This window comes from Myotis daubentonii, chromosome 3, assembly GCF_963259705.1.
Source record: "Myotis daubentonii chromosome 3, mMyoDau2.1, whole genome shotgun sequence".
In the NCBI taxonomy this organism is placed as follows: Eukaryota; Metazoa; Chordata; class Mammalia; order Chiroptera; family Vespertilionidae; genus Myotis; species Myotis daubentonii.
The window spans coordinates 173,053,948-173,067,934 of NC_081842.1; the positions used below are offsets into that span (position 1 = coordinate 173,053,948).

At 42.9% G+C, this 13,987-nt stretch overlaps 1 protein-coding gene across 4 annotated transcripts in view; it reads right to left on the reverse strand.

Moving 5' to 3' along the window:
- Positions 1-10,997: 10,997 nt before the first annotated feature.
- The window catches only part of AK4 (adenylate kinase 4), a 56,980-nt gene continuing 53,990 nt past the window's right edge, over positions 10,998-13,987 (reverse strand). For all 4 annotated transcript variants that reach the window (XM_059689285.1, XM_059689286.1, XM_059689284.1 and 1 more), the window contains exons 5-6: positions 13,519-13,637; positions 10,998-12,423 (exon numbers count right to left, since the gene is read on the reverse strand). In XM_059689285.1, the coding sequence (XP_059545268.1) occupies positions 12,309-12,423; positions 13,519-13,637 (234 nt within the window). In that variant the 3' untranslated portion in view covers positions 10,998-12,308. The remainder of the gene's footprint in view (positions 12,424-13,518; positions 13,638-13,987) is intronic.

Below are 13,987 nucleotides of genomic sequence, written 5' to 3' on the forward strand. Positions count from 1 at the left end.
ATTTCATATAATGCTGGTTTGGTGGTGATGAACTCCTTTAGCTTTTTCTTATCTGTGAAGCTCTTTATCTGACCTTCAATTCTGAATGATAGCTTTTCTGGATAAAGTAATCTTGGTTGTAGGTTCTTGGTATTCATCACTTTGAATATTTCTTGCCACTCTCTTCTGGCCTGCATAGTTTCTGTTGAGAAATCAGCTGACAGTTGTATGGGTACTCCCTTGTAGGTAACTGACTTTTTTTCTCCTGCTGCTTTTAAGATTCTCTCTTTGTCTTTTGCTCTTGGCATTTTAATTATGATGTGTCTTGGTGTGGTCCTCTTTGGATTCCTTTTGTTTGGGGTTCTCTGTGCTTCCTGGACTTGTAAGTCTATTTCTTTCACCAGGTAGGGGAAGTTTTCTGTCATTATTTCTTCAAATAGATTTTCAATATCTTGCCCTCTCTCTTCTTCTGGTACCCCTATAATTTGGATGTTGGTTCACTTGAAGTTGTCCCAGAGGCTCCTTACACTATCTTCATATTTTTGGATTCTTTTTTCTTTTTGCTTTTCCGGTTGGGTATTTTTTGTTTCTTCGTATTTCAAATTTTTGACTTGATTCTTGGGATCCTTTTGTCTGCTGTTGGATCTCTGTAAATTATTCTTTATTTCAGTCAGTGTATGCTTAATTTCTAGTTGGTCTTTTTTCATATCCTCCAGGGTCTCACTAAATTTATCGGCCGTTTCCAGAAAATTCTTGAAAAACCTTATAACCATGGTTTTGAACTCTATATCCAGTCGTTTGCTTTCCTCCATTTCTGTCATTTGTGACCTGTTTCTTTGTCTCTGCATTTTTTATGCTTCCCTGTGTTGGTAGAGTGGCTTTGTGTGCTAGGTGTTCTATAGGGCCCAGTGGCTCAGCCTCCCCAATTACCTGAGGTGGACACTCTTGGTGCACCCCTTTGTAGGCTTTGTGCACAGTCTTGTTGTAGTCTTGTTGTAGTTAAGCCTTGATTGTTGTAGGTATCACTGGGAGGAACTGACCTCCAGGACAATTGGCTGTGAGAATCAGCTGTGTCTGCAGTGGGAGAACTTCTGTGCTGAAGACACCCTTCTGGGGCAAGACTTGCTTCAGTGGGGCTTTGGTGCTCACTGAATCTGCCCCCTGAGTGTGTCCCTTATGGATCTGAGGAGTTGGAATCTGGATGGTCTCACTCTGACCACTGGGTACACTGGCTCTTGGATCTAAGGAGGTGCTAATTTAGCCTCTTCCTGAGGCTACCCAGCAGGAGCTACGAAGAGATCTGCAGATTCCCCTTCCTTTTTGGGGGTTTGGAGGTGCCCAGATGAGGCCCAGCTGTGAAGCAATGCAAGCTGCTGTGGGGCCTTGGGCCTTCTCTTGGAAGTTCTGGGTCTGTCTGGCCCAGCTGCAGTTTTGTTAGGTAATTTTAGATTGCAAAGGGCCAGGGCATTCATATGCAAAAGCCTCTGCCACAGCCTGGTGGGATGGGGTCTCAGGGAATCAACAGGGCAGAGCAAGCAGCTATGGCAGATCCTCAGCCCTGCCCTAAGAGGCCCTGTGTCTCAGTGTCCCATGGTAATCGCTGCAAGCACCTCTGAGGGAAAACCGCCCTCAAGTTCCGAGTTCTGCCTGCTGCTAGACAGTCCAGTTTCTCCCTGTATGAGTCCTAGGTCCCGAGAGACTTCCCGGAACTGGAGTTCAGAGCAGTCGGGAGCTTGTGGCTCCCTCCCAATTTAAAAAGACAGCCTCATCCTCAGGTGCGCTCGAGCCTCTGTACCTCTGCACTTTACTTCCGCAGCTCCTTTGAGTCTCAGTGTGCTTTTCTCTTTCCTTCTAGTTGTAGAATTTCCACTCAGCCAGCCTTCCTGTAGTTCTGGATGATGTTTGTTTTGTCTTTCCGTTGTATTTTTGAAATTGTTGTGGGAGGCAGCAATTTCCAGTGATTACCTATGCTGCCATCTTGGTTTCTCTCTATAAACATTTTTTTTTTTTTTTTGCCACATTTGTTTGATAATTGAAGTTCAGCTTGGCTGGATATAAAATTCTTGATTCAGAATTTCCTTCCATGATGAAAACATTGCTTCACTTTTTGATTCATATATCGAATTCCTTGGGGTTTTTGGTGGCAGGTTTACAGGAATTTTCTTGGACATAGTAGAATGTCCTAAAGTTGACTTTACTGAGTCAATTTCATAATTCCACTGTGTATTCTTCCAATATGTAGATTCAGAATTTATTTATTTTTTTGTACGTTTTTAGTGGATTATAGCTTTTAATCTTGGTTTTGATGTATTATTTTGTTTTTCTTCTTTAGAGAATTCAGTTATAAGTGTGTTAGATCTTCATTGTCTTCTATAGCTATTATTTTCTTTCTGAGCTTTTTGATTTTTCCTATTTTGTTTTAGTCTCTTGGAAATTTTCATTTAACTTTTCCATGTTTACATATTTTTAAAAACTTTTACTTTTTTGTGCATCTTTTAATTTAGTCCTAATTTTGAGATCATTGTCTTTTCTTCACTTTCTTTTCTATGTTCAATCAATTTTTATTTCATGTATTTTTGTCTTGTGCCCACTTCTCTTCTGAATTTGTGAATTTATGATTTGTGGTGCTTTTTCATATCTGTTATTGCTTGTCTAACAACATTTGTTTGTGCTGGAGTGTTGTGCTATAGTATCTTCCACTTTAAGACTGGGTCTTGAGTGTTTTCATTAGCTGAAGAATTTTGATTCTCAATTGATTTCCTTTTTAGAGTAACTCTATGTGGAGTTTACTTCCTTTTTCTGTTTATTTCCAAGGCTTGGATTTTCTTGGACCAGGTGTTTCTACTGATGTGGTTCAAGAATTTGAGTGTCTTACTATTTTCTTAGTTCAAGACTGCTCTCTTCAGTTGGTACAGTGAAATGCAATTTTTTTGACGAATAGCATCTTTGATGGGTGGGAAGGGCTAGGGAGAGTTTGGTATGTCTTAGATTTCATGAAAGTGATTTCTGCAGGAACCTTAATTTCCACCAACTTCTTTATTTTTTCCTTTTCATCACCAAGTCTCCAAAAGAGATGTCCCTCCTACCTAGTTCCCTTGCTCACTTACAAAAGCTATGTGCTCTCAATACTTACACATTTAAACTCATGTATTTTCAAGCCCCCCATTTCCAATTCCCCATTAACCAGTGCTCTAATCCAGCATAACTGTTCTCAGTATTTCTCTATTTAGTGTGGACTTTCTGGGACACCATTGCACTTTCCCTTTGCCAAAACATTCCTTCTTAACTCTCCACTTCCACATGGGTGTGATAGCTGGTGCTACTGATTTCAGCTGTTTACTACCCCACTCAAATGAAATGGGAGTGTGCAGCATTCTATTTCCTGGTTATATGGTAGATAAAATTGTGTTGTGTGTTGGGTTCATTGTGATTTTATTTGTTGCTCTTGACATGTATGGTTATTGGAAGATGTGTAGAAAAATTCAGTTTACGGTAGGCATCTGTCATGATCTTCAAAGAGCTCTCACTCTATAGCCTCAATTGATAAATGCTGATACATAAATTGTTAGATAAGATTTTCATATGAGCACTAGATAACTGGGCTGTTTTATTGGCTGCATATGAAAAAAACACAGCAAAGATTTTTATACGGATAAAATATAGAAGATGATTCATTCAGGTCTCCAAGCAATTTTAGCCTGCAGCCCATTCTCCCTGACCTTATTGCACTGATAGAATTCCTCATTGTGGTAGGTGCATATGATCAATGTGTCCAGGGTAGAATATCCTGATGGTCAATATGTCCAGAGTAGTCTGAGATGGTCAGTGTACCCAGGATGATTGATGCATGTGACATAGTCAGTGGATCTAGAGTGTTCCCTTCTATGTGAAAACCATGATTGTGAGGAGAGTGAGTGGCTGGTTTCCTCCCTGATGTATCCAAATATGGGCAATTCATTTTTCTTCCCCTGATTCTTCCTTGTCAGGAAATATTACCTTTTCCCAGATGCATGGCCCTAGACTGGAGAAGTGCAAGTTGTCAACTCCTGATGGAATATGAGATCTAGTCTTTCATGAAGGCCTACTAGGCTTGTTAAAGAAACTGACCTAGGATCCTGGCTAGGAGGAAAGCTGGCCACAGGGGAGTCTCAGTACTGCTCATGTCCTAGTCACCTCCAAGTGGCAGGACTCTCCACCCCCATTCCTGTAAGTTCTGCCCAAGGTCAAAGGTGCCTTGATTTCAGGGCCCTTAATTGTGGTCCCTCTAAGTCAGTGATGGCGAACCTATGACACGCGTGTCAGAGGTGACACACGAACTCATTTTTTTGGTTGATTTTTCTTTGTTAAATGGCATTTCAATATATAAAATAAATATCAAAAATATAAGTCTTTGTTTTACTATGGTTGCAAATATCAAAAAATTTCTATATGTGGCATGGCACCAGAGTTAAGTTAGGGTTTTTCAAAATACTGACACGCCGAGCTCAAAAGGCCATCACTGCTCTAAGTCTTTGGGTAGGGAGAGTCAGAATGAGGCAGAACAGCTGACTAATCATAAGTAAGCATTGGAGTTGAAGTCTTCATTCTACCACTTACTGGGTAAACTAATAACTTAATTTCACTGAGCCTGAGGTTCATCATCTGTAGCTGTTTTGCAATGCTGGCCTATTGCCTGGCACTAAGGTAAACCCTCAATAAATTTTAACTGTTATCTTCTATTACACATGCGCATGTGTATATATGCACACATAATTCTATTTGTACATTCATATACATATATACAGGGGGTGGCAAAAGTAGATTTTTAGTTATATGTACACAAAAGTTTATTCTTGTATTATTTATTAGTTATTGTATTTTCTATACAAATAACTGTAAACCTATGTTTGCCCATCCCTGTATACACACATATGTATATAAAACACGCATACACATATAGTTTACATAAGTTTCTCCAGGTACAGGTATGGTTTTTATTTAGTATTGGATGTTTATGTACTAACTGGCTGAAATAAATATGGGAAAAACCCCACTCAATTGAACTCTGGAGTAAAAAACTCAGGTGATTTCTTTGAATAGGTAGTATTCTCTGATAAAGCAGAGAACATAACTATGCATTTTGTCATTGTTGTTGTCAAAGCTAAAAAATCACCCCCTTCAGACTCTTTGCCCTTACAACGCCTACCTCTTTAGTTCATAGCTACCTATCTAGCCACAAAACCCGTCATCCCTACCTCCTATGTCTCTAATGCAGAAGCCCCAAAAATGGATATGCTGTTTGGCCAGTGCCATTTTATCGAAATTTAAATTGCAAACATTTAAACAGAAGATTTCACCAAGAAAACATATCTAGTTTCTGTTCACAAATTGAATGATTAGGCAACATTCCTGAGGTGCTAACAATCATCCAGAGCTGAGCAGTGACTCCCAGGTTAGAAATAGTTCTTCATAGCCCTTGCCCCGCCCTACTGCCTCACACTTACCTCCATTTCAGTCATTTAGGTTCTTGACTTCTCCCCTGGAGGCATTTGACTCTTTTTCATTCCTGTTCCAACCATTCCCTTTTGTTGAACTTCCACATCCTAGTCCAGACTCTAGTACAATTACAATGTTATCGTGTGAACCTGATGAATCACTTTCTGGCATAGAGACTGGGCTGGACTGGGAGCAGTTAAGACCGGGTCCACACAACTTCCCAATACAACTCAATCTTATCTTCAACTCCCAGGCCTGCCTCACCCAACACACATACCTTTTCCTCCTCTTGGGTTCCCTTTCCTGCATCACTAAGCTCAATTAGCTCTTCTTTGGTCTCTACCTGGTCAGCCAAGAGCGACTCCCTCTGTGTCCTCTCAGGCATAAGTCAGTGAATAGCTCCAACGGTTATGTGTAGAGTTATGTAATCATATGTCCATCCCCTCCAGGAGACTGAGGAAGTAAGGGGTAAAAACTGGGTCTTACTCATCTTTGCATCCCTAGAGCTTAATAGTGCTTGATGAAGAATCAAGCTATAACTGAATGACATACACTAGGCCCATTTCGATCAGTCAGCTTGGGCTACAATATGCTGTGCTACCAAATCTCAGTGGCTTATAAAAGCAAAGGTTGATTTTTGCATTGTGGACTGGCTGCATCCCAGACTCCATGTCTTCACTTTAGGATCCAGGTTGAAAGAAAAGTCCCATGAGACTGCCAGGATCATTGCAGAATGAGATTGGCGTCCACATTCTGGCTCCTGAAACTTCTAGGCTTCTGCTCCAAAGTGGCACACTTCACTTCTTCTCACATTCCATTGGCTAAAGCAAATCATATGCACCAGTAAGAAGCCAATGGGGCAGAGATGCAAAATCCTCTTAAAATACAAATGGCTTGCCCTAGGGGTTTGGCTAAGTGGACAGAGCATCAGCCCTCCGACTGAAGGGTCCTGGGTTTGATTCCAATCAAGGACACGTACTTCGGTTGCGGGCTCAATCCCTGGCCCCCATTGGGGAGCATGGGGAAGGCAACCAATCGATGTGTCTCTCTCACACGGATGTTTCTTTCTCTCTCTCTTGGTCTCTCTCCCTCCCTTTCACTCCCTCTAAAAAGCAATGAAAAACTATCCTCGGGAGAGGATTAACGACAACAAAGAGATGAATGGCTTGAACTTTAATTCAATTCACCACTTGCCATCATATCCAGTTCACCTTTCCAGGGGTGTGGAAACCTGTAGAACACGTTTCTTAGGCTTCTGTTGGCTGGCTTCTGCTAAGGGGAAGCCTGCACGCACCCACCCACGGGAGAAAGGGGAGTGTGAGGTTGGGAGAAGCCAGAGCCTTTGCTCCCTCCCTATTGCAGGGGGCTTCTCCGGTGGAGGCTCGATTTCCTCCCTGGCGCCAACCCTGCCAGATGGGCCTGCTGAGGTTTCTTCTGCTGCTGAGTAGCCCCAAACGCTGTGACCTGAAAGTCACATACTTTGATCCGTCTCCTAATCTATAGGATGGGATCTGTGTAGGATGTGATGATGTGACCTGCTCATATCATCCAGTTGTTCCACAAATAAAATTTTCATGTCCATGAACATGTGAAAAATAAAGTGCTGGACAAACAAGGTACTGGAGGGTACACAAAATGAGGCAACATGGCGCAGCAGGAAAGAAAATGAGACTGGGGATCCTAACCCTTGGTCAGGTTCAGGATCTTGCCCTGCCTTATCCAGGCAACACCGTGTTCTCTGTTTTCCCAATCTGTAAGCTGGAGATAAAACACTGTGGATAGTGGAGGGCTTGCAGCGGCACGAATGAGAATATCTGTGAAGATGCAGATGGTCAAGTGTAAAAAGCTATCCAAATGTTAAATGAATTCACTAGTTATAAGCAGAAAAAAAACTTTATTTCTATCAAATCAAAAAGTTTGAATAAGCTTCAAGCAAGATAGTAAAAATAATAATACAATGAACAGTTAAAACACTTACAGATTAGGTTTTTATAGTCTGCATTAAGCATATATACTCAAATCAAGAAGGCCGAGGGCTCTCCCTGAAGGAAAGCACTGACTCATCGTAAACACGTGACTTCTGGGAAAGCGAGCTGAGGGTTCACAGGGCAGTAAACCAGAGACAAGTTGTCCTTGGGTTGGAGAACTGATTTGAGCGTGAGAGGGATCACAGTGAAATGCCATTGGACTCAATTTCCCCCAGAGATCTGTTCATCTCAAAAACAAGAGTATATAAAAATCAGTAGTACAAATTCTCCTAAAACCAGAAAGGCCCTCTGACCCCTGACCCCTTGGCGCTGACATAAAGGCTGAGTTTTTGTTTTTCTTCCCTTTTCTATAAATTAAATACAATTCAGTTTGTTTTTACTGAGTACATTTCTGACTGTATTGCCAAAGCTTTAAAATAAAAAGTTTTGATGAAATGGAGTTAGACACACACTAACCCCAGGGAGAATCGTCTGGGTGCAATGATGCTCGAAAAGTTTTAAGCAGGAAATCTGTTCTTTCAAAGATACGGAACTTCTTGGGATAGCCTAATTATCACTCAGGAAGGAAGGAATATCCATGCCATACAAGAGCTTTCTCCTTTTTGGAAATGTTTTACCATCTCTCTCTCTTTGTCATTCTGTCTCACACACACAGTAATTAGATAATGGCATTTATTTTGGCAAGAACTGTGCAATTTGCTAAAAGAAAGATAAGATATGGCACTTATAAACAATTGTAACTATAATACATCTCAACAGGTGCAGGAAGCAGATATTTCTTCATGGCTGAAATATGGCCTCATGGGTCCCCGACATCTGGGTCTTGCACACTTCTCCCCTGGAAACCAGACTGGGCCCGTTATGTATGGAAAAGGGGTGATAACTTAGGACCAGACCACATTCTTCTTTTGAGACACCAATCAGACACAAGGGAGTTACTCAAAATGGAGGGGAAGAGAGAAGCAATTCATAGCGTGAACATGATCTGCCTTATGAATAGCCTCTCCGGCAAAATTAACTGCAGCAAGAAAATGTAACTGCTGTCTGTTCACGGAAAGGTGATAAGCAAAATTCATCAGGTAGATACAGATGCCTCCCAGGATCCTGTAACACAGGCAGAGTACAGATGAGACATATGCCCTCTGTGTATACAGTGTGCAACGACCACTGGGACCCAGGGAGGGCCCATTTCCTGTCTCAGAACCAGAGCGCCAAAAGCAAAGGTGCCAGGCGGGAGCAAATACATTGCTTTACCTACTAATGAGAATGGAGAGCTCAAACTAAAGAAAGGTACCAAAAAGGCCATTTTTCATTTCCTGATTAATCCCTATACGTCCATGAAAACAGTTCACGTAAACCGGATTATTTCAGTTCCTAAATACAAGGAGGCAAGGTAATTGAAATGTCTATCATTTAGGATAATTGTTAAGGATTTAATTAGACAATGCATGTAAAGCGCTTAGCATGAAATAGCAATAACCAGCAACTGCTAAGAATGCCTATACCATAACACTTGGAAATTTGTGATGTTTATGATTTGAGCAAATACCCCCAGCATGCCGGTAAACTGTTTAGACAAACTGCTCAAGTCAAATACTGAACGTAGGTTCCAGTAAGTTAAATTTTGTAAAAGCCCTATGTATGGATTTGCACAGGTATCTTTCTAACATTATTGTCTCAACATTTTGAGTGGCAGAAAAAGCCACAGCAGTACCTCTCACCCATTGCTCCTTTCCTTTCCCTTCCCAATGGGGGTTGGGGGTCAGGTAGGGAAGGGGGGATGAGGGGGGCACATCTGAGCGTGGCTTCTGGAGGGGGTCAGGGAATGGCCTGGGGAAGGTGGGGAAGACAGGAAGCTAGTCTCCTGAGTTGGCCAGAACTGTGTATGATAAGCAGCGCCACCACATCAGATGGCAGGCTAAGGTGTGGATTTGGCATTCAGAATCCTGGTGATATAATATAGAGAGATGGTGTAAAGTCAGGGTTACCCTGTGTAGGTGCACATCACCATTGGTTCACCACTTTAGGAAGGACCAGTTTATCAGGGCCTTGTCTGGGGTCGCAGCGAGCGCTTTGTTCTAATCTCAGGAAAGAAGTGAGGCTCCCAGGAGCCCTGACCTACCTGTGAGCACCATGGGTGAGGGTGGCTAAAGGGTAATGGTCCCTTTAAGGGCTTAAAACCATGGACACGAAAGGGTTGGTGAGGGACATGAGATTCCTTTCTCCATAGATTAGCCAGGACTCAAGCCAGCCTATAGTACATGAACAGCCTTTTATTTTGTCTATAAATGAGAATAGTTTCGGAGGAGTATCAAGGCTCAGACTTTCCTCTAGCAGCTTCCTTTGCGTAAGCAAAGGGAAAACTAAGAACAGTACCATGTAAAGTGGAATGTCACGTAGGGGACCATTTTTTATGTGAGGCCACTCTTAAATACAAGACAAAAACAAGCAAGCTCACTCAGGAAACAGGTGGTTGACATCCAGGAGCACACTCCGCTGCAGAGCCAGGAAAGCCTGAGAGGGAGTCCTGGCTACAGTTATTGGCAGCAGGGGCCTGGGCACCACGCCTCCCGTCTCTGACCTTGCCTTCTCATAAATGTGGGAGCGTGCCTATCTTACAGGATGCTTGAAAGACGAAGTACAGGGTGGGTCACAGTTGTGAGGGCATAAAAGTTTGTTCCTGTATTATTTATTATTGTATTATTTTCCATGAACAGCTGTAAACCTATTTTTGCCCCACCTTGTATTTATAAAGGCCCTGAAACTGCACATGCCAGTCGGTAGGCCTTTGATAAATGGTACCTCTTTTACGCTTGCATTAAAGTTAACGGGTATTAAACACAGCAATGTTTAAGTTCTGAACAAGCGGGCCACCCGTCAGGATAATGGAGAGAAAGTGAATTCAGAGCTGGTTAGAACCACCGCATGTGAGGACAGGGGGGAATCTCAGACTATCCAAACGATTTCTGCGTAACAGCAAAGGAGCTGTGTGTGTGGCAGTAGAATGAAAACCAAGAAAAGCTGTCCCTTGGATTTTACTTTTCGCAAAATATTTTCCAAAACAATTTTTAAAGTTTTTTTTACAAAATCATTGAAGGAGTGTGTTGAAGAAAACCAGAAATATATATATATATATATTTAGGCCACTGAGCATGAAACAAGCATCGTCTTCCAAAGACCATGGAAAAGGTGTGTGACTTTTTTTGGTCTCACCTAGCAAAGGGCCCACCCCGGTTGGTGGGCAGTCTCAGAAACAGCCAACACTGTGAGACACAGTGTCACAGGCTGTGGTTGTTATTTTGCTGGAAGGGAGATGGGAGTGAAGGATGGAGGAATATGGAATCAGTGAGCAGGTCGTTTCCTATCCCTTCCCCAAAGAGGCCAAAGGCAATAAGTCTACTGAAGTCCCTCCCAGGAATAGTAAAGGACCCTCGCTGGGAATAACCACAATGCATGAAGAGGGATATTTTTTAAGGCAACAGGAATAAGCTTCATCATTCTTCCCAGAGGAGAGCAAGAATTATACAAGGTGGCCACCAAGTCTGGAAACCAAGCAAAGCGTTAACAAGTGATTTATTGATATTACATTACAGTGAATGACAAAATAGTGTTATCCGTCTTTTTAGACTTTATGGCCACCCTATAGAATCTTTGGAATAAAAAAAAATTAAAATTTTGTTTTCTCGTCATTGTAAGGCTGTCATCCTGAGTCTAGGCACAGCTAGTGCAACATGTTTCCGCAACCCCACAGGCTCCATTCCCTTCGCCAACACATAACTCACAGGAGAAAAACACTGTCGGCATTAACATTTAGCAGCATTTTCAAAATACATTTTTTTTTTATCTTGAATAAAAAGTAAACAATTCTTTTAGTCCAGTAACTCCCTATGGTCTTAATTACATCTAGTACATAAGATATGATCTTTTAACATTTATGTAGGTGAATATTTCTTACTTTGGGGATTTACAACGACGATTTTTTTTTCCCAACAACAACAAAAAAAAGGAACAGTATCCACCCATGAGAGTCAGATCAGCAGTGTAAAGTAGACCCTCAAAGAGCTCAGTTCTGGTGCATCAAGTGATCTGACATCATCCCCTAGCTCTCAGCTCTTACAGAGGAATCTCAGCGGGCTCAAAGCAGTAAGTATCTGTAGAAAGAAAGGGAGGGGAGGCAACAGATATTTAAAAAACAACAACAACAAAAACACCATCTAATAAAAATAGCAGAAGCCAAATCCTTTCATTTCAGGATGTCTGAAGGGCAGAGCTTCTATGGAGCATGGATGAAAGGGGGGTGCCTCTCCTAACAAAAAAGAAAAAATAAGTTGTGGGTACAGTCACTCAAAGTCAGAGAAGCGACCACTGCGAGCAACTGGCTTCAACCTCCTTGTCTCCAGGGGAGGACATACCAGAGAATGTGGACAAAGCCCAGGCTACAGCCCTGGGCATCCTCAGGCCACTGGTGCTGTGGTTCAACAGCCTTTAGGGGGTGGGGAGAACCAAGAGACCACCATCACCATATGCAAAAAGGCTGCCACTATGGCAACATGAAGGTCAAAAATCAGCTAGAGCTTGGGTTATACGGTGTTTGAAATCCAGCCTGTCCTCGTTTTCTGGCGAAGGGCTTGAAGGGCGTGTGCAGAGGCATCTTCAACATGTGCGGGTGGCCCTTCTTTCCGAAGGGCAGAGAACAGCCTCTTCATTGCCTCCTTTCACTCATTAGTTTTCATATCAGTTCATCATTGAAACTAGAAAAGATACTGCAAGCCATCTCAGTTGGCTTCTACTGGGGACCATACTACACATACAACTGAAACATCTGGAGGGAGAAGCACATCTTTCTGGTTCTTCCCCGGGCCGGGCTCAGCATGCTTCTCTGGACTGAATCGGCGTGATCTTGTTCGAGAAAACCGCGTAAACACAGGGCCAGATTTTGTCAGTGTCCGTCCCAGAAAACTGGTGGAGCACTCCTCGGGACCTGAAACACAAAGCCCAGCACACACAGGCATTGCAGGTAAAATGCAAGCACAATCTCAGAGTCTCCATCACACGCTGCAAAGCGTCCAAGTGGCCCCTTCAATGTTATCAGCACCCCCCTCTGTGGTTTCTAAATAAGGCCATAGCTTTCAAATTCTGGCATGCTTGCCACCATGCCACCTTTTTCTTCTCCCCTTTAAAACATATCGAAGAGCATGACTCTTTGGGAGACAATCCCAAGTCTGCCTCATGACACATTTCTGTAAAGGGAACCACAGAAAAGATTTTGTACTCTAAAACCCAAATTACGACCATGATCGTGAAATGTGGAATGAGTCACAGTAATCTGATCAGGAACCTCTGGCCTAAATGATGGCTAAATTGTTTGGAGGCTACAGGGTCAGAAATGGATCATAGCAGAAGCTGTACACTGCTGTCCTGAATGCAGGTCCGCACACAGGTTTCACTGTTGCTAATGTAAAAGGACACCCCAGAGCCAGATGTCTGCTTCTCTTGAAAAACAGGAATCATTGGTCACACAGAGCCCGGGGGGACCCCTGTGGTGATAACTGACTGGAGCTGCATAGAAGCCATACAGTTCAACTGCCACTCAACTGCCCCTGCACCCCCCACTCCCACCTCCCCCACCCCCTGCCACCCCCTCTGCTGACATTCATTTCCAGGACCTGCCTGGCCCCTGTAGCCATTTGAATTTGCAATCCACAACTTATAGTTTTAGCTTTTCTTTGTAAAACTCCTTCCAGACACATCTAGGCCAAAAGTCCCATCTAACCTTGTATCCAAATAAGATATATATGTGTGGCATTTTCATTTTTCTTTTTTAAGTGGCTGAAATAATGCTTTACATTTTGACACTAAGTCTAGATGCAATTTCCAACTGGACAGGGATGATCAGGTGTCAGAGCTGAGCGTTGTCTCCCACCAACAACTCCAGCATTTCATCCTGGGAATGTGCTAGGCTTTTAGGGCTTATCTAGCTGAAAGAAATCCCCCCACCTCTACCCAAGGCCCTTCCCATGAGACTCCACAGCTCTCTAATGGGCCGACTGCCACGAAAACACTGAAGTGCACTCACTTGTAGAGTTTAACCACAGGCTTGGCCACCTCCTTGTACTGTCTTAGCCTGACGTTGACTGCTTCCGGCTTATCATCCTCCTGCTGGACCAGCCGTTCGCCTGTGACGTCATCAACCCCCTACAAATGCCAGAGACACCAGTTAATATGGGCATCGGTCGGGCCATTCCATAGTAAAACACTTTCCTGTGACAACGATGTCTTCACCTTTGATTCCCACCACATAATGGGTTCGGCCTGGGCACCAGTGGTAACAGGGAAGGCACTTGAAAAGAAATGGCACTCTTAACAGCATGTAAGCCCTACTTCATGAGAGCTGACATTAAATCTTTATTAACTTCTCAGATCTTTCCAAGCAGGTTCCTGTGCTGTTGATAAATGATACCTTCAATTCAGTTTAAATTTCCACACAGCCTCCCTCTGCCAACAAGCAACCTTTCAACAAAATGGAGATGCTCTCTAAAGCCTGA